General features: G+C 51.7%; 1 protein-coding gene across 2 annotated transcripts in view; it reads left to right on the plus strand.

Annotated features, from left to right (window-relative positions):
* POLR2A (RNA polymerase II subunit A) overlaps positions 1-18,777 on the plus strand; it is a 42,159-nt gene that overhangs the window by 21,344 nt on the left and 2,038 nt on the right. Inside the window, exons 13-28 of one of the 2 annotated variants that reach the window (XM_060256692.1) lie at positions 1,145-1,239; positions 2,612-2,815; positions 2,914-3,136; positions 3,811-3,994; positions 5,190-5,361; positions 6,923-7,028; positions 7,232-7,437; positions 8,550-8,774; positions 9,580-9,826; positions 9,925-10,025; positions 12,103-12,207; positions 12,337-12,519; positions 13,789-13,992; positions 14,111-14,297; positions 16,563-16,676; positions 18,560-18,709. In XM_060256692.1, the coding sequence (XP_060112675.1) occupies positions 1,145-1,239; positions 2,612-2,815; positions 2,914-3,136; positions 3,811-3,994; positions 5,190-5,361; positions 6,923-7,028; positions 7,232-7,437; positions 8,550-8,774; positions 9,580-9,826; positions 9,925-10,025; positions 12,103-12,207; positions 12,337-12,519; positions 13,789-13,992; positions 14,111-14,297; positions 16,563-16,676; positions 18,560-18,709 (2,706 nt within the window). Of the gene's footprint in view, positions 1-1,144; positions 1,240-2,611; positions 2,816-2,913; positions 3,137-3,807; positions 3,995-5,189; positions 5,362-6,922; positions 7,029-7,231; positions 7,438-8,549; positions 8,775-9,579; positions 9,827-9,924; positions 10,026-12,102; positions 12,208-12,336; positions 12,520-13,788; positions 13,993-14,110; positions 14,298-16,562; positions 16,677-18,559; positions 18,710-18,777 lie in introns of both variants that reach the window. The other variant, XM_060256693.1, reaches the window with a different exon arrangement.

The following is an 18,777-nucleotide window of genomic DNA, read 5'->3' on the forward strand; positions in this document are numbered from 1 at the left end:
GGCCCATCTAGTCCAACATTCTGTGTCATGTAAGAACATAAGAGAAGCCATGTTGGATCAGGCCAATGGCCCATCCAGTCCAACACTTGATGTCACATAAGAACATAAGAGAAGCCATGTTGGATCAGGTCAATGGCCCATCCAGTCCAACACTCTGTGTCACATAAGAACATAAGAAAAGACATGTTGGATCAGGTCAATGGCCCATCTAGTCCAACATTCTGTGTCACATAAGACCATAAGAGAAGCTATGTTGGATCAGGCCAATGGCCCCTCCAGTCCAACACTCTGTGTCACATAAGAACATAAGAGAAGCCATGTTGGATCAGGCCAATGGCCCATCCAGTCCAACACTTGGTGTCACATAAGACCATAAGAGAAGCTATGTTGGATCAGGCCAATGGCCCCTCCAGTCCAACACTCTGTGTCACATAAGAACATAAGAGAAGCCATGTTGGATCAGGCCAATGGCCCATCCAGTCCAACACTTGGTGTCACATAAGACCATAAGAGAAGCTATGTTGGATCAGGCCAATGGCCCCTCCAGTCCAACACTCTGTGTCACATAAGAACATAAGAGAAGCCATGTTGGATCAGGTCAGTGGCCCATCCAGTCCAACACACTGTGGCTAATAGTCACTGATGGACCTCTGCTCCATATTTTTATCCAATCCCCTCTTAAAGCTGGCTATGCTTGTAGCCGCCGCCACCTCCTGTGGCAGTTAATCACCTTTTGGGTGAAGAAGGACTTCCTTCTATCCATTTTAACCTGACTGCTCAGCAATTTCATTGAATGCCCACGAATTCTTATATTGTGAGAAAGAGAGAAAAGTACTTTGTAGTCGGTAATTCCATATGTACTTTATCAATATAGGCTTCAACAGAAAAATCCATATTTAGTTGATTTATATATTTAAGAATCTTATTTACAGTGGTTTTGCTTATTTCTGGGTTGAGAGCTGGCAGGAGAAAAGGCAGACCCACACTGAGAGTAGGATTCCGTTTTTTAAGAGGAGCACCTCAGTAGCGTGCAGAAATAGGTGCTAGTGACGCTTCTTAGCTGGGTTATTCTGTACAACTTGGCCTTCTCCCAGCCATCTTGTCTTCCAAAAGGGCTGGTTTTGAAGCTGGTTCCCTTTCTCAGGTCACACGATTGGCATTGGGGACTCCATCGCTGACGCCAAGACCTACCAGGACATTCAGAACACCATCAAGAAGGCTAAACAGGATGTGATAGAGGTAAGGAGGGAAGGCCTCGGGGGGGGGGTTACTCGAGGAGAGGGGAGATCCCAAAGAGAGGCACTCTGGATCGTCCCATCCGTCAACGGAGCTTGTTTGGTGGGTGTACAAGAGAGGGCCTTTTCGGTGGCAGCCCCACCGTTGTGGAATCATCTGCCCCAGGGAGGGGCACCCAGGCGCTCCCATCACTGTCAGTTTTCAGGAGGCTGCTGTTTGGGATTAAGTTTGATTTGATTTAAGTTCCTGGCAGTTTTAAATTGTAATTTTGATTTTAAATAAATAGGGGCAAGGAAGCCAGGGCTTTTTTGGTTAGTGGTCAAGGAAGCCATCCTCAACGCACTCTGGGCTGTTGTGTGCCTTCACTGCCGGCCCTTTTCGTAGAAGAAGAAGAAGATATTGGATTTGTATCCCGCACTCCACTCCAAAGAGTCTCAGAGCGGCTCACAATCTCCTTTCCCTTCCTCCCCCACAACAGACACCCTGTGAGGTAGATGAAGATATTGGATTTATATCCCGCCCTCCACTCCAAAGAGTCTCAGAGCAGCTCACAATCTCCTTTCCCTTCCTCCCCCACAACAGACACCCTGTGAGGTGGGTGGGGCTGAGAGGGCTCTCACAGCAGCTGCCCTTTCAAGGACAGAGTCTAAGAGCAGCTCACAATCTCCTTTCCCTTCCTCCCCCACAACAGACACCCTATGAGGTGGGTGGGGCTGAGAGGGCTCTCACAGCAGCTGCCCTTTCAAGGACAGAGTCTCAGAGCAGCTCACAATCTCCTTTCCCTTCCTCCCCCACAACAGACACCTTGTGAGCTGGGTGGGGCTGAGAGAGCTCTAACCGAAGCTGCCCTTTCAAGGACAACCTCTGCCAGAGCTATGGCTGACCCAAGGCCATTCCAGCAGGTGCAAGTGGAGGAGTGGGGAATCAAACCCGGTTCTCCCACATAAGAGAGCTATGGCTGACCCAAGGCCATGCTAGCAGGTGCAAGTGGAGGAGTGGGGAATCAAACCCGGTTCTCCCACATAAGAGAGCTATGGCTGACCCAAGGCCATGCTAGCAGGTGCAAGTGGAGGAGTGGGGAATCAAACCCGGTTTTCCCAGATAAGAGTCCGCACACTTAACCACTACACCAAACTGGCTCTCCTCACGAAGGGAGGGGGTGACCCTGGAGATGCTCAGAGAGGCAAATGGAAAATCAGTCACGTTAGAGGTGGAACGGAGCGTGACTGGTTGATGGGCAGTTGGGGTAAAAAGAGATGGATTGGAGTGTTTCTGGTTAGGGAGGCGGACTTTGCCGCTTAGGCTTACTGGGGGAGCCCGGTTTGGAAAGGGGCGCTGGCCCTTAAAAGGTTTTGCTTCTCTTCCTCGCCACCAGGTCATCGAGAAGGCCCACAACAACGAGCTGGAGCCCACGCCGGGGAACACGCTGCGGCAGACCTTTGAAAACCAGGTCAACCGAATCCTGAACGACGCTCGAGACAAGACTGGTTCTTCCGCCCAGAAGTCCCTCTCCGAGTACAACAACTTCAAGTCCATGGTGGTGTCGGGTGCCAAAGGGTCCAAGATCAACATCTCCCAGGTAGGCTTGGGCTCACTCCTTGGGCTGCCCCGGAGTACTGTTGCAGGGCCTTGTGTGCGCTGGCCCTACCTTTTCCCATTCCTGCTCCTGCTTCACAGGTCATTGCCGTGGTGGGTCAGCAGAATGTTGAAGGGAAGCGCATCCCTTTCGGCTTCAAGCACCGGACGCTGCCCCACTTCATCAAGGACGATTACGGTCCAGAGAGCAGAGGCTTCGTGGAGAACTCCTACCTGGCCGGCCTCACCCCAACAGAATTCTTCTTCCATGCCATGGGTGGCCGAGAGGGCTTGATTGACACAGCCGTCAAAACAGCAGAAACTGGTGATTTGACTGGCGAGGAAGGTGGTGTGGGGAAGCGGCAAGGGATGTAGAACAGGAGGCCCCACCCTTCTTGAGTCCTTGGGCACATCTGTCCTCACCTGCTTTCCAAAAGGATTTAGCGGGCAGTGTTGAGGACCCTGGCTATAAAGCTAGGAACACCCAGGGAATGGCTAGACTGTTTAGGAGCTGCACAGTCTCACATGCTGAGTTCACATTGATGCTAGTTTAATAACTGCAGCGGAATGTTCTTCCCTCTGTATCAAACTCAATCCTGTGTCAAGTTCCCAACAGTTCAATGATCAACGACAGTCCATTGCAAGAATAGCTGTTTATTGATTCATGACAGGTCAGGGCAAGATGGTTCTTGTGAAAACTGGCTTTGGTGGGAAATTGCCCTCTACTTATACTTTATGTAAAAAACGTTACGTATTCAAACCCAAAGTGCGAAGCAAGCAATCCCTCCTCCATTAGTTCTTCCCAGGCCCCTTGCAGGTGCAAACATAATCAGCCAGAGATTACCTTGGCCATCTCCAAGACTAGGCAGAAAGAATGCTTCATTTGTTACACAGAGATAGGAGCAGCACAAAACAGACGGCGGAAGTGAAAGTATTCCCAAACAAATGGCAAGAAGTCTCTCTTGACACCCTGTCTGCGAATGCATTGTTGCCCACCAGGCTACATCCAGCGTCGGCTGATCAAGTCTATGGAATCGGTGATGGTGAAGTACGATGCCACGGTGCGCAACTCCATCAACCAGGTGGTGCAGCTGCGGTACGGCGAGGACGGGCTGGCGGGAGAGAGTGTGGAGTTCCAGAACCTGGCCACCCTCAAGCCTTCCAACAAGGCCTTTGAGAAGAAGTGAGTGCTCCCCTGAGATGACTGGCGGGATGGGGGGCTTGGGTTCCAAAAGGAACATATGAAGCTGCCTTATACCGAATCAGACCCGTGGTCCCTCAAAGTCAGTATTGTCTTCTCAGACTGGCAGCGGCTCTCCAGGGTCTCCAGCTGAGGTTTTTCACACCTATTTGCCTGGACCCTTTTTTGGAGATGCCAGGGATTGAACCTGGGACCTTCTGCTTCCCAAGCAGATGCTCTACCACTGAGCCACTGTCCCTCCCCTTTCTCCTCTGCTTTATGTCTCCCAAGTGAGTGGGGGGGGGGAGTTGCCCTCCCAGTTGTGAAGAACCAGTTCACTGGTTAGAGGGTTGGAGTAGGTTCTGGGCGATCCAGGTAACCCCGGACCAGTCAGTCTCTCAGATTCGCCTTTCTCTCATTTAGTTTCTGTGAAGACAAAATGAGGCAGGCGGGACTGTGGATTCTGCCCAGAGCACTTTGTAGGAAAAGACAGGATTAAAAATGTGCTTCAGAGAAAGAGGCGGGGAAGGAAAATGCGCCTGTGGTAACGCGCGTTGTCACTGCCGCTAGGATATTGTGCGCAAAATATTGGGAGACTGGAAAAAAACTCCGAAGATGGGAGAATTAATAGAAAAGGTCTTAGAAGTTGCAGAACTAGACATGCTTACGGCAATAGTGAATGGGAAGCCAAAACAATTAGCCGCTGAAAAATGGGCTAAAGTATATGTTTGGATACAAAAAGGAGTTAAAAGTGAGTAATAACAATATGAGCAGTGGGTTAAAACTGAGGGGGGGAAATATTTAATAGGGCAAATAAAAATGGTGAAATGACGGTAGAAGTTTAATAAGTAATATATGTGAAATAACTACCTTTGTTCTCTGTTTTTAAATAAGTTCTGGGTTCTTTTTTTCTAATGGATTAAGAACTAGGATGTAATGTATCGAGATGTGATGTATCAAGAGGTAATGTAGTGAGATGTAATTAAGATGTAATGTATGTAGAATTTATAACCGATAAAATCAAAAATATGAGGGGGAAAATGTGCTTCAGAGATGGGAAAGACGTTTATTTCAGAGCATCCCCCCCTCCCCACCCCAGGCCTCTGTCGGGTGTCATCTGGGGAAGGGTTTGGGTGTCCTACGACATAGACACCCACAGGCTGAGGAAAGAGCCAGCTTCATCCTTCCTCTCCCTCAGGTTCAAATTCGACTACACCAACGAGCGTGCCCTGAGGCGCACCCTGCAGGAGGAGATGGTGAAGGACATCCTCAGCAACGCACACATCCAGAACGAGTTGGAGAGGGAGTTTGAGAAGATGAAGGAGGACCGGGAGGTGCTGCGGGTCATCTTCCCCACCGGAGACAGCAAGGTGAGCGAGGCCTTGCTTGTTTCTCTCTTGGCACCCTGAGGTAGAGCTGGGGCAGGATTAGGTTCCATGTTTTCCTAACGTGTCTGGGCCCCTGTAGCGGAGTGTGGCTGATGGAGCCGCTCTCTCTTCATCACCCCAACCCCTTTTTTCCCTGGCTGAAAGGACGGAGTGGCGTCCCTTCTCCTCCCCCGCTGCATTACTGATGCCTGAGAGAGAAGTTCCCGTGTCCCCAAATACGTTCAAGTATCAATATTCCAAAGGTGCCCACAGCCTGAAAAAAAGGGCAAAGTCCCTAACCATTTTATGCCTCTGAGGGGGAGGAATTCTGATACTGTGGTGGGTGCAGCTACAAAATGGCTGCCTCAGCTGACCTTCAGTCACACAATTAAAGCTCCTTGTGTTGTGGTGGCAGCTGCAACCAAAGCAGTGCTTTAGAAAATCTGCACAGCCAGTCAGATCTCCGGTGGGTAGTCAGAAGGTTTGCTGAGCAAAAAGCCCGTCTGGCCTGCCTGCTTTCTAAGAGCACTTGGTGGGCACCAATGTTCCCTCTAAGCTGCAGAGTCTTGTGAGCAAAGATTCTACTTTGTGAGCCACTGGCATTAAACCGCTGCGTAAATGTGTTTGATCCGGGGCTGTTTTTCTGAGCAAAGACGGAAATGTGTGAGCCGGCTAAAAATCTGTGAGCTAGCTCACACTAACTCAGAGGGAACACTGGTGGGCACCAGGAACGGTATTGCTTGGTTCCGTGGGGACCCCTACCATAGGTGAAGTAGCCTGAGGCTGGCCACAGAGGCTGCAACTGAGGGAAGGCACAGCGGATCCTAACCAGCGTTTCCTCTAAGCTGCGTTAGTGTGCGCTAGCTCACAGCGTTTTAGCCTCCAGCTCATACATTTGTGTCTCAGCTGAGGAAAAATAGCTCCGGAGCAATCTAATTTATGCAGTAGCCAAATTCCTCACTCACACCTTCAGTGCCAGTAGCTCACGAAGTAAAAATTTTTGCTCGCAAGACTTCACAGTTTAGAGACATAAGATTAGAGGGAGCGTTGATCTTTATGATCAGTCTTTACAATCTTTACAAGTCAGTACTGTCTACTCAGACTGGCTGTGGCTCTCCGGGGTCCCAAGCTGAGGTTTTTCACGCCTCCTTGCCCTGGACCCTTTTTAATCGGAGATGCCGGGGATTGAACCTGGAACTTCCTTGCTTACAAGCAGATGCTCTACCACTGAGCCACCGTCCCTCCCCTGACCAGCAGTGGCTCTCCAGGGTCTCCAGCTGAGCTTTTTCACGCCTCTTTGCCTGGACCCTTTTTAGTTGGAGATGCCGGGGATTGAACCTGGGACCTTCTGCTTACCAGGCAGATGCTCTGCTACTCAGCCACTGTCCCTCCCCTGACCAGCAGTGGCTCTCCAGGGTCTCCAGCTGAGGTTTTCCACGCCTGTTTGCCTGGACCCTTTTTAGTTGGAGATGCCGAGGATTGAACCTGGGACCTTCTGCTTACCATTTTCAATCCCCACACACACTACTGCATTGACCACTCCCACTCTTCCTTGACCCCACAGGTTGTTCTTCCCTGCAACTTGCTGCGCATGATCTGGAATGCCCAGAAAATCTTCCACATCAACACGCGGCTGCCCTCCGACCTGCACCCCATTAAAGTGGTGGAGGGTGAGTGGCATGCTGGGAAAAGCCTGTCCCGGAGGGGAGGGGCCTAAGGGAGGCGTTGAGGGCCAGGTGCTGGGGGTGGGGTGTAGATGGGGGACAGCCAATGGGGAGGGTGTTGGTAAGCTGTAAGGGCTAATCCTGCCCAAAAGCCTCATGTCTCATGTCGTCCTTGGTCGTCTTCCCTCTTCCCACCTCTCGGAACACAGGAGTGAAAGAACTGAGCAAGAAGCTGGTGATTGTGAACGGGGATGACCCGCTGAGCAAGCAAGCGCAGGAGAATGCCACGCTCCTCTTCAACATCCACCTGCGCTCCACTCTCTGCAGCCGGCGCATGATTGAGGAGTTCCGCCTCAGCGGGGAGGCCTTTGACTGGCTGCTGGGGGAGATCGAGTCCAAGTTCAACCAGGCCATTGTGAGTGGCGCTGGAGGCGCACGGCTGCGTAATAACCCTACAAAAGCAAGTGGCAAACTGGGTCAGAGGCAGGAATACGGAACAAAAGCGCGAATACAAAAGAGTCGGGGAAAGGCATATAGAGGGAAGGCAGGAGGCAGAGTTTCAGGAGCGCTGGGATTTCCCAGTTCCTTCTGAGAGGAGCAGTTCGTGCAAAAATGGCAGCATGGGAAGTCGCTTTCTGGTGCTCTGGGAAGGGCCCAGTGCAGCCACAGAGGGCGAAACATCCCAGAATTCCCTCGCATCAGCTGATGAGGCTTGTCAGTGGGGAGCGACGGTGGCTGAGTGGTAGAGCATTTGCCTGGTAAGCAGAAGGTCCCAGGTTCAATCCCCGGCATCTCCAACTAAAAAGGGTCCAGGCAAGGAGGCATGGAAAACCTCAGCTTGAGACCCTGGAGAGCAGGGGAGGGACTGTGGCTTAGTGGTAGAGCATCTGCTTGGGAAGCAGAAGGTCCCAGGTTCAATCCCCGGCATCTCCAACTAAAAAGGGTCCAGGCAAGGAGGCGTGAAAAACCTCCACTTGAGATCCTGGAGAGCCGCTGCCAGTCTGAGTAGACAGTACTGACTTAAGCGGAGGGACAGTGGCTGAGTGGTAGAGCATCTGCTTGGGAAGCAGAAGGTCCCAGGTTCAATCCCTGGCATCTCCAACTAAAAAGGGTGCAGGCAAATAGGTATGAAAAACCTCAGCTTGAGACCCTGGAGAGCTGCTGCCAGTCTGAGTAGACAGGACTGGCTTAAGGGGAGGGACAGTGGCTCAGTGGCAGAGCATCTACTTGGGAAGCAGAAGGTCCCAGGTTTAATCCCAGACATCTCCAACTAAACAGGGTCGAGGCAAATAGGCGTGGAAAACCTCAGCTGGAGACCCTGGAGAGCCACTGCCAGTCTGAGTAGACAATAGTGACTTTGATGGACCCAGGGGGGTCTGATTCAGTATAAGGCAGCTTCATATGTTCATATATACGTTCATATCAATGGAAAGCAAGCTGCATGTGTTTGGTGTGGGGAAGACCCTCTGGGTTGGCTGGTGGCCAGACCTGGCATGACAGCTGCTTTGGCTTCTCCCCCACCCCCAGGCCCACCCAGGTGAGATGGTGGGGGCGCTGGCTGCCCAGTCCCTGGGCGAGCCCGCCACCCAGATGACCCTGAACACCTTCCATTACGCCGGCGTCTCGGCCAAGAACGTGACCCTCGGTGTGCCTCGTCTCAAGGAGTTGATCAACATCTCCAAGAAGCCCAAGACTCCTTCGCTGACCGTCTTCCTTCTGGGGCAGTCTGCCCGTGACGCAGAGAGGGCCAAGGTAACGGGGGAGGAGACTGGAGAGAGGTCGTGACGTTGTAGGGCAGGCTGGGGTGGGGGAGCAGAGAGTGGGCATTTGAGACTCAAAGGACAGGCATAGAAATGTACAGTCCTGGAATTCAGCCCTCTTGATCCCTCCTCTTCCGACAGCACGTAGCTGGATTCAAGAGTTAAAGGTGCTGGGGGGTGGGGACTTGAATCTAGCTCTTCTGCTGCAGAAGAAGAATTGCAGATTTATAAGAACAGAAGAGAAGCCATGTTGGATCGGGCCAGTCCAACATTGTGTGTCATGCTTAGTATTTGTGAAATTCCAATGTTAATTTTATGGTTCTTTCCACCCAATTTCAGTCATTTCCCATTTTAAGTTAAATTTATTTCCCAGGAGTCAATCCTTCATGCTATGTAACACATGCCCCCTATGTAACCCTTTCCTCTCCAAGGGGGGAGCCTCAGCCAATGGGGAAAATAGAGGTTTTGCTCTGTAGCTCCTGTGCGATTGAGCAAGCCTTGCAAAGCCAGCTGTGATGCAGAAGGAAGCAAGAGAGAGGGGAGAAGGAAGCAGATGACAGCCAGTTGCTCGGGGGCCTGATAGGAGCCCTCCAAGGGCCTGATTTGTCCCCCAGACCACATGTTTTGACACCCCTGCTTTAAGGTGTTGCCAGACTCTTGCTCTTTTCTACCAGCATAGATACAATAAAAGATGGCAGGTATTGGCAGGAAGAATAGCTGAACCTGGTGCTGCAGGTAGTCTCCTTTCTTACCGCTTTAATAAGCTCTGGTACCCGGTTCCCCTCTCTGTCTTCCAGGATATCCTTTGCCGCCTGGAACACACGACCCTCCGCAAAGTGACTGCCAACACGGCCATCTACTACGACCCCAACCCACAGAACACAGTGGTGGCCGAGGACCAGGAGTGGGTGAACGTTTACTACGAGATGCCCGACTTCGATGTCACCCGCATCTCTCCCTGGCTGCTGCGGGTGGAACTGGACCGCAAGCACATGACGGACCGCAAGCTCACCATGGAGCAGATCGCGGAGAAGATCAATGCCGGTGAGGGAGGCGGGGGGCAGCACGAAGGCCAAAGGGCCCCTCTCGGTTAGCCTCGGGCAAACAGGGATACGAAAACTGCATGTCCTCTTTTGCCGCAGGCTTTGGGGACGACCTCAACTGCATTTTCAACGACGACAACGCTGAGAAGCTGGTGTTGCGGATTCGCATCATGAACAGCGACGAGAACAAGATGCAAGAGGTGGGGCCCAACGGGAGGGGGAGGAACTGTTGGGCACCCTCCCAGGCAGTGGGCAGCTCAGCTGCTCTTGTGCTTGGTCACCGCCTGATGTAGTCCCTCGTGAGGGGAGATGGCCCGAGACAGGTTAGTCAGTCAGGGGTGGCCAAGGGTAGCTCTCCAGATGTTTTTTTTTGCCTACAACTCCCATCAGCCCCAGCCATTGGCCATGCTGGCTGGGGCTGATGGGAGTTGTAGGCAAACATCTGGAGAGCTACCCTTGGCTACTTCATGGTCTAAGTCTCACAGGGATGGGGAACAGTGGGTCTCCAGATGTTTTTTTTGCCTACAACTCCCATCAGCCCCAGCCAGCATGGCCAATGGCTGGGGCTGATGGGAGTTGTAGGCAAAAAAACAATCTGGAGAGCTACCGTTGGTCACCCCGGGTTTGTTCGATTTCTCTCCTGCCCTCCCCACCGAAGCAGGCTCAGAGCGGCTCAAAAGCACAATAGGATAGCAATAAAAACAATTAAACGAAACATTAAAATAAACTATTTAAAACAGTTTCAATAATTTGGTGCTAATTCCATATGATTTAGGATGGCATTCAGCGTTCTTGGGCATCCAGTTGGCTCTGAGATCGTGGTGGTCGTCGGTCAGTCAGTCAAAGGCTAGTTGAAATAATACTGTCTTGCAAGGCTTGCGGAACTGGGCAAGGTCCCATAAGGCTCTGACTTCCTCAGGCAGTGATAGAATCGTGGGCCATTAGACCCACAGAAATCTCTAAAGCTCTTTCCTGTTGAGAGACAGAGGGGCAAGTGGGCTGCCAGCCCTGCTAGAACGAACTGGGGGCAGAGGTGGGGGGTGGGAAACTACTCCTTGTCTTGCAGTGCCATCAGGTTGGGAGCCTGACATTCGAGTGCAGAAGTTATCCCATCCCAGACTTCCTTTCCTTGCTGGCAGGAAAGCCGCTGAGCTAGTTCACATGGCTGGTAGTCTCTGAATGCCTTGTGTGAATTGGCGAGAGTCACTTTTCACCCATGTTTGAAGAAGGATGATGATGATATTGGATTTATATCCCATCCTCCACTCCGAAGAGTCTCAGAACGGCTCACAATCTCCTTTCCCTTCCTCTCCCCCCCACAACAGACACCCTGTGAGGTAGATGAAGATATTGGATTTATATCCCGCCCTCCACTCCGAAGAGTCTCAGAGCGGCTCACAATCTCCTTTCCCTTCCTCCCCCAAAACAGACACCCTGTGAGGTAGATGAAGATATTGGATTTATATCCCACCCTCCACTCCGGAGAGTCTCAGAGCAGCTCACAATCTCCTTTACCTTCCCCCCCCCCCACAACAGACACCCTGTGAGGTAGATGAAGATATTGGATTTATATCCCGCCCTCCACTCTGGAGAGTCTCAGAGCGGCTCACAATCTCCTTTCCCTTCCTGCCCCACAACAGACACCCTGTGAGGTAGATGAAGATATTGGATTTATATCCCGCCCTCCACTCCGAAGAGTCTCAGAGCGGCTCACAATCTCCTTTCCCTTCCTTCCCCACAACAGACACCCTGTGAGGTAGATGAAGATATTGGATTTATATCCCACCCTCCACTCCGAAGAGTCTCAGAGCGGCTCACAATCTCCTTTACCTTCCTCCCCCACAACAGACCCCCTGTGAGGTGGGTGGGGCTGGAGAGGGCTCTCACAGCAGCTGCCCTTTCAAGGACAACCTCTGCCAGAGCTCTGACTGACCCAAGGCCATTCCAGTAGCTGCAAGTGGAGGAGTGGGGAATCAAGCCTGGTTCTCCCAGATAAAAGTCCGCACGCTTCACCACTACACCAAACTGGCTCTCCAGTTTGCAGTATCACTGCAGGGGTGTTCCAGCCCAGAAGGTGGGGTTGTTGGAACGGGCCAGGTGGCCGTCCACAGGTGGGCCACAAAGAGCAGAGACAGATGGCATGGCCCCTTCCCGCTCTCATTGTGTCGACAAATTTGTTGGTTCGGTGTGCCTTATGGGAGCCTGTTGGCCTCGTTGGTGCTATGCCAGATTCTGGGAAATGAGGTTTAATCCTCCCTCCCTCCCCTTTCTGTTTAGGAGGAAGAGGTGGTGGACAAGATGGATGATGACGTTTTCCTTCGTTGCATCGAGTCCAACATGCTGACGGACATGACCCTTCAAGGCATTGAGCAAATCAGCAAGGTTGGGAACTCCTCCTGGCTGGGCCCCAGAGCCCCCTCCCTTCTCCCTTTGGCCTGATGCTGCTGCTGCTGCTTGCAGGGGTGTCCTTTGACGTTCTCCCCCTTCTCTGCTTCCCCGCCTGCCCCCTAGGTGTACATGCATCTGCCCCAGACAGACAACAAGAAAAAAATCATCATCACCGAGGACGGGGAGTTCAAGGCCTTGCAGGAGTGGATTCTGGAGACGGACGGCGTGAGCCTCATGCGGGTGCTGAGCGAGAAGGACGTGGACCCCGTGCGCACCACCTCCAACGACATCGTGGAGATCTTCACGGTGGGCGTCTCTCTCAGGCAGGGCTGGGACAAGGAGGCCTTGTCAGGGCCGACAGGTGCTGTTGAGAGAGGGGGGGTGGGGGTGGGGAATGGCCTTTGCCATGAACCGAGGCCTGGTTTTTAAAAAAGGGGTTTGGAAAAGAGGTTGGTGGCAGTGTCTTCAGCAAGCTGCAGCCCCCAGGGGCCAGACACGACCACTGAGCCTGCCTTGAGTGGAATCTAGCCCAGAACATTAAGAACATAAGAGAAGCCATGTTTGATCAGGCCAATGGCCCATCCAGTCCAACACACTGTCACACTGGCCAAAAAAGAAAGGAGGTTCAGAAGTTGCACCCCACGCCCAAAGCACCAAGAATACAGAGCATCACTGCCCCAGACAGTTCCAATAATATGCTGTGGCTAATAGCCACCGATAGACTTCTGCTCCATATTTTTATCCATATTTTAAAAACCAAGTGCCATCAAAAGGTCCACCAATGGGACTAGAAGCCCTCCCACTGTGCCCCCCCCCCAAAACACCAGAATATAGAGCATCATTGCCCCAAAGAGTTCCAATGATAAGCTGTGGCTAATAGCCACTGATGGACCTCTGCTCCATATGCTTATCCAATCCCCTCTTGAAGCTGGCTATGCTTGTAGCCGCCACCACCTCCTGTGGCAGTGAATTCCACATGTTAATCACCCTTTGGATGAAGGACTTCCTTTTATCAGTTCTAACCCGACTGCTCAGCCATTTCATTGAATGCCCACGAGTTCTCGTATTGTGAGAAAGGGAGAAAAGTACTACTTTCTCTGCCTTCTCCATCCCATGCATCATCTTGTAAACCTCTCTCATGTCACCCTGCGGTCGACGTTTGTCCAAGCTAAAGAGCCCCAAGCATTTTAACCTTTCTTCATAGGGAAAGTGTTCAAACCCTTTAATCGTTCTAGTTACCCCATGCTATAATATTCACCCACACACAGAGGAAGCCCAAGTCCGGGGGAAAAAGAGGGATACTTTTAAAAATACAGTGTGGGGGGGGGGGGAAGGAGTGATATGATGAAACCATCCCTGTGGGAGCTGCTGCCCCTGAAACACCTTTAATTTTGATCAGTTGTGCAGCCGATCAGATCTGCAGCGGCCCTACCCGCTTTCTGAAGATACTTGTCAGGCCCCCGGCTGGGGGCCTCACTGCCTTCTACTCGAGGGGTGGCAATGAAGAGGTGGGCATAGATAGGTGCCCCCGGTGGTGCTTCTCTGATCTCCCGGAGCCCAATTTCTCTTGCACAGGTGCTGGGCATCGAGGCGGTAAGGAAGGCCCTGGAGAGGGAGCTGTACCACGTCATCTCCTTCGACGGCTCCTACGTCAACTACCGCCACTTGGCACTGCTGTGCGACACGATGACATGCCGCGGGCATTTAATGGCCATCACTCGCCACGGCGTCAACCGCCAGGACACGGGGCCCCTCATGAAGTGCTCCTTTGAGGAGACGGTAAGCGGTGGGGTGGAGGGGGGTGGGCGGGGGAAGGTCTTTGTGTCCATCGGCCCGGGGGAGGGGAAAGAGACGAAGAGCTGTGAGTCATCTTGGGTCCCTTCCTTGCCTGCCCCAGGTGGACGTCTTGATGGAAGCCGCTGTGCACGGCGAGAGCGACCCCATGAAGGGGGTGTCGGAGAATATCATGCTGGGCCAGCTGGCCCCCGCCGGCACTGGCTGCTTTGACCTTCTCTTGGACGCAGAGAAATGCAAATACGGCATGGAGATCCCCACCAACATTCCGGGCCTGGGAGTGGGCGGCCGTAAGTACCGGGCCGGGCTGAGAAACCTGACCTTGGAGGGCAGTCTGGGTATAATTCTGGTCACCCCGCCTCCAAAAAGGATAGTATAGCCACGGGTGGCCAATGGTGGCTCTCCAGATGTTTGGGGGGGGGGTTGCCTACAACACCCATCAGCCCCAGCTAGCATGGCCAGTGGCTGGGGCTGATGGGAGTTGTAGGCAAAAAATATCTGGAGAGCTGCCGTTGGCCCACCCCTGTATTGTAGCGTTGGGAAAAGGGCAGAGAAGGGCAACTGGAACGATTAAAGGGTTGGAACACTTTCCCTACGAAGAAAGGTTAAAACGCTTGGAGAAGCGTCGATTGCAGGGTGACATGATAGAGGTTGACAAGATGATGCCTGGGATGGAGAAGGTAGAGAAAGAAGTCCTTTTCTCCCTTTCTCACAGTACAAGATTCATGGGGATTCAATGAAATTGGTGAGCAGTCAGGTTAGAATGGATAAAAGGATGTCCTTCTTCACCCAAAGGGTGATTAACACGTGGAATTCACTGCCACAGGAGGTGGTGGCGGCTACAAGCATAGCCAGCTTGAAGAGGGGATTGGATAAGCATATGGAGCAGAGGTCCATCAGTGGCTATTAGCCACAACTTATCGTTGGAACTCTCTTCCTGGGGCAGTGATGCTCTGTATTCTGGTGTTTGGGGGGGGGCACAGTGGAAGGGTTTCTATCCCCACTTGTGAACCTCCTGATGGCACTTGGAGGCGGGCAGGTTTTGGCCACTGTGTGACTGGACTGGATGGGCCATTGGCCTGATCCAACATGGCTTCTCTTATGTCCTTATGTGACACAGAGTGTTGGACTGGATGGGCCATTGGCCTGATCCAACATGGCTTCACTTATGTTCTTATGTGACCCAGAGTGTTGGACTGGAGGGGCCACTGGCCTGATCCAACATGGCTTCACTTATGTTCTTATGTGACACAGAGTGTTGGACTGGAGGGGCCACTAGCCTGATCCAACAGGGCTTCTCTTATGTTCTTAGGGCAGAGTGATTTGATACTGCTGCGGAATGTGCTGCCGGAGGGGTGGGCTTACTGACCCTCCCCTTGCTCAGAGGAACAAAGTGATAATGCCCAGCAATTCCTGTCTTGGCTCAAGATTGGTGATGTGGGGCGGGGGGGGGAGCACATAGGGCTCTGCAGGTACATATGCTTGTGTGGTAGGACTCCGGACTAAATTCTTCATGGGGAAAAATGATGGGCAGGTAAAGAGCCAAGGCAGTAGTTTGGTTAAAAGTGTCAGGCTGAGCCCTGACCCAGATAGGTCAGGCAAGCTCAATCTCGGAAGCTCAGCAGGCTCAACTGTGGGTAGGTCTTAGATGGGAGACTGTTGAAATACCCAATTAGGAGGCAGGGGCAGGCTCTATTCAGCCACCTCCCTGAATATTCTCCAGGCCCCCAGTAGGAGCCAGTCACCGGAGCCGCTGTGACTTCCAGGCACAAATACACACATATATACAAAATACCTTCCCCCCCAAAAAAAGTAATTATAGGGAGGCAGGGCTCTTTTTGTAGCTGGAACTCCTTTGCCTATTAGACCCCGCCCCCCTGATGTAGCCAATCCTCCTGGAGCTTGCAGTAGGCCCTGTATGAAGAGCCCTGTACGCTCTTGGGAGATTGGCTACATCAGGGAGGTGTGGCCTAATAGGCAAAGGAGTTCCTGCTTAAAAAAAAAAAAACCTGCAGGGAGGGATATTCCCCTCTTAGAAATGTCTGGTTGTGAGGGATGGAGGTCGCAGCTGGAAGAAGCTGAGGGGTCAGTTTGGTGTGGTTAAGTGCGCAGACTCTTATCTGGGAGAACCGGGTTTGATTCTCCACCACTTGCACCTGCTCTCACAGAGCTGTCTTTGAAAGGGCAGCTTCTGGGAGAGCTCTCTCAGCACCACCCACCTCCCAGGGTGTCTGTTGTGGGGGAAGAAGACAAAGGAGATTATGAGCCACTCTGAGTCTCTGATTCAGAGAGAAGGGCAGGGTATAAATCTGCAGTCATTGTTGCTTTCTTCAGCGTCTGGATAGAAGAGACATTGGGAGGAGGGGGTGGAGGCAGGTTTCATGGGAGGGTATTTAAGGGAAGGATTCTGTGAAGTGGGATGGATAAATTTGGGGAGGGCGTAGTCCCATCAGTGAAGGGAGGTGTCCTCCGTAGATATCTTGCAGAAGGAGGGGATCTTACCTGCATGGCGGGGCTGGTCACATCGTCCTCTAACACTTTTCTGTCCCTTGCAGCCACTGGCATGTTCTTTGGCTCAGCTCCCAGTCCAATGGGTGGAATGTCACCTGCCATGACTCCGTGGAACCAAGGTGCCACGCCAGCATATGGAGCTTGGTCCCCTAGTGTCGGTATGTATCTTGGGGCAAGGGAGGGTGTGTTAACACAGTGACATTTCCGCTTGGATTTATTTCCTGCAAATTCAGGCTAGATGGACTTGCTTGGCCCCTCTCCCTCACCTGTTTGCGGGGGGGGTGCTGTTCTCTCCCGGAGCCTTCATTGTGTTATCTGGGTGGGGTTTGGGCAGCCAGAAATTAAGTACATGAATATACCGTGCTCATTTAATTTCATTACTTTTGTTAGTTTATGTTTAAGTATAGAATTTTGCAGCTGATCAGATTTCAACCCGCTGTTGCAAAAGAGGACTTAGCGATAAAAGTCATGTGAATCAGTGGAGAGATTGAGGAGAGAATCTTTTAAAATCCTTGTGTCTAGGAAGAAGGGGGGGGGAGGAAATAACTGCTGGGAAACAAGTGCGTTGTAAGAAGTTTAAGCAAAATGCATCCCATCTACAGAAATAACACCCGTATCGTTGCTTGCCTAAAGCATGCACCTCCCCTCTATTCACAAGGATAAATCAGGTGCATTTCAGTTCCTAAGTCTTCTTCAGCGAGAATAGTGGGTGCCAGCACAAAATGGCTGCCATGGAAGGCGGGGCCAGTTGCAGTTGCCATGAGGCAATTGGAAAATGCTTCAAGATTCTAAGGCAGCCTTCTCCTACGATGGGAGGCAAAAGGAAAGCAAAGATTGACTCTTTAGGGGGAAAAGCAAATGGGCACCAAAAACATACCAGCGGTGCCATATTGGAGGTGAACTACTATGTTGCAGAAACGGGGGTTACAGGAGGCTCTGCCTTCTGTCCTTTGCCTACGTACAGCCCCACCTCAATCTTCTGTGCTGTGGAGGTTTTAAAGTAGCTAGCTTGCTTTTCCTTGGTTCAGGTATCCCACAAGTCTTTGCTTTCTTTCTGTCCACCTAAGCGTAACAAGCTTGGTCAAGCAGTGCCCCCCAAAAGTACTTTCTGCCCGAATTCCTAGTTTCATGGCTTCCATGTACCAGACTATATAGCCTAAGCATCCCAGATAACTACATGAAGCATGATACTTTCTGTAGAACCTAAAGAAATTATGTATCTAGGTTAATGTCACTGCTGAGTTACCAAAGGGTGGGAAGGGAGGGGTCTGGTTTTCTTCCATGATCGCCCCATTCCGGATCGGCATCTTGCAGTGAATCCTTTAGGCGAGCAGAAAAGTATAAGCGAATGGTCTTTTCTACCATTTGGGGCTGCTTTTCCAGTACTCCTTTCTGAAGGGCTTGGTGAGCAGACAAGGGAACGTTCCTTTCTTTTATTTTGGGGAGGTTTTTTCATATTCTAATGAATTACTCTGATATCTGTATGTCATTCTCCCCCCCACCCCCGGACAATAAATACTATCTTAGCATTAAGTATTCAAGCTTGGACTGTTTTTCTCTCTAGACTGACTTCAATCCCAGGGTAGTTCCACACAATGTTCCCTCTAAGCTGCAGCGTCTTGTGAGCAAAAATTCTACTTTGGGAGCCCCTGGCATTAAAAGTTGTGAGCTGCTGCATCAATTATTGTGCTCCGGGGTCATCCTTCCTGAGCTAAGACAAAAATGTGTGAGCTGGAGGCTAAAAATCTGTGAGCTAGCTCATGCTAACTCAGCTTAGAGGGAACATTGGTTCCACATTGACTCTGCAAACCCAGAGGAGTTCAAGACGTAGCCCCCAGACTCCTGCAACACACTGCACTAAAGGGAATTTATTTCGCTTAAGATTTTATGGCACATTTGCTTTCTGCCAGAGGATGGTTGTTTCTAAACACGTGGACGCACGCATAGACACACACGGAATGTGTGAGGATTTTTAAAGGTTCTCTTTTGACCAAATGGGTCCCCAATCTAGTTTTAATCCTTTCCTTTTTTTCCTCTACAGGGAGTGGAATGACTCCTGGCGCCGCCGGCTTCTCTCCCAGTGCCGCCTCGGATGCCAGTGGCTTCAGTCCGGGCTATTCTCCCGCCTGGTCTCCCACCCCTGGCTCTCCCGGCTCTCCTGGGCCTTCCAGCCCATACATTCCGTCGCCAGGTGAGCCGTCGCATTTACGCCTCGCATGCAACCCTTGAGCCTTAAAAAGATGGGCTTGTCAGCTAACT

This window comes from Heteronotia binoei, chromosome 15 (assembly GCF_032191835.1).
Source record: "Heteronotia binoei isolate CCM8104 ecotype False Entrance Well chromosome 15, APGP_CSIRO_Hbin_v1, whole genome shotgun sequence".
Classification (NCBI taxonomy): domain Eukaryota; kingdom Metazoa; phylum Chordata; class Lepidosauria; order Squamata; family Gekkonidae; genus Heteronotia; species Heteronotia binoei.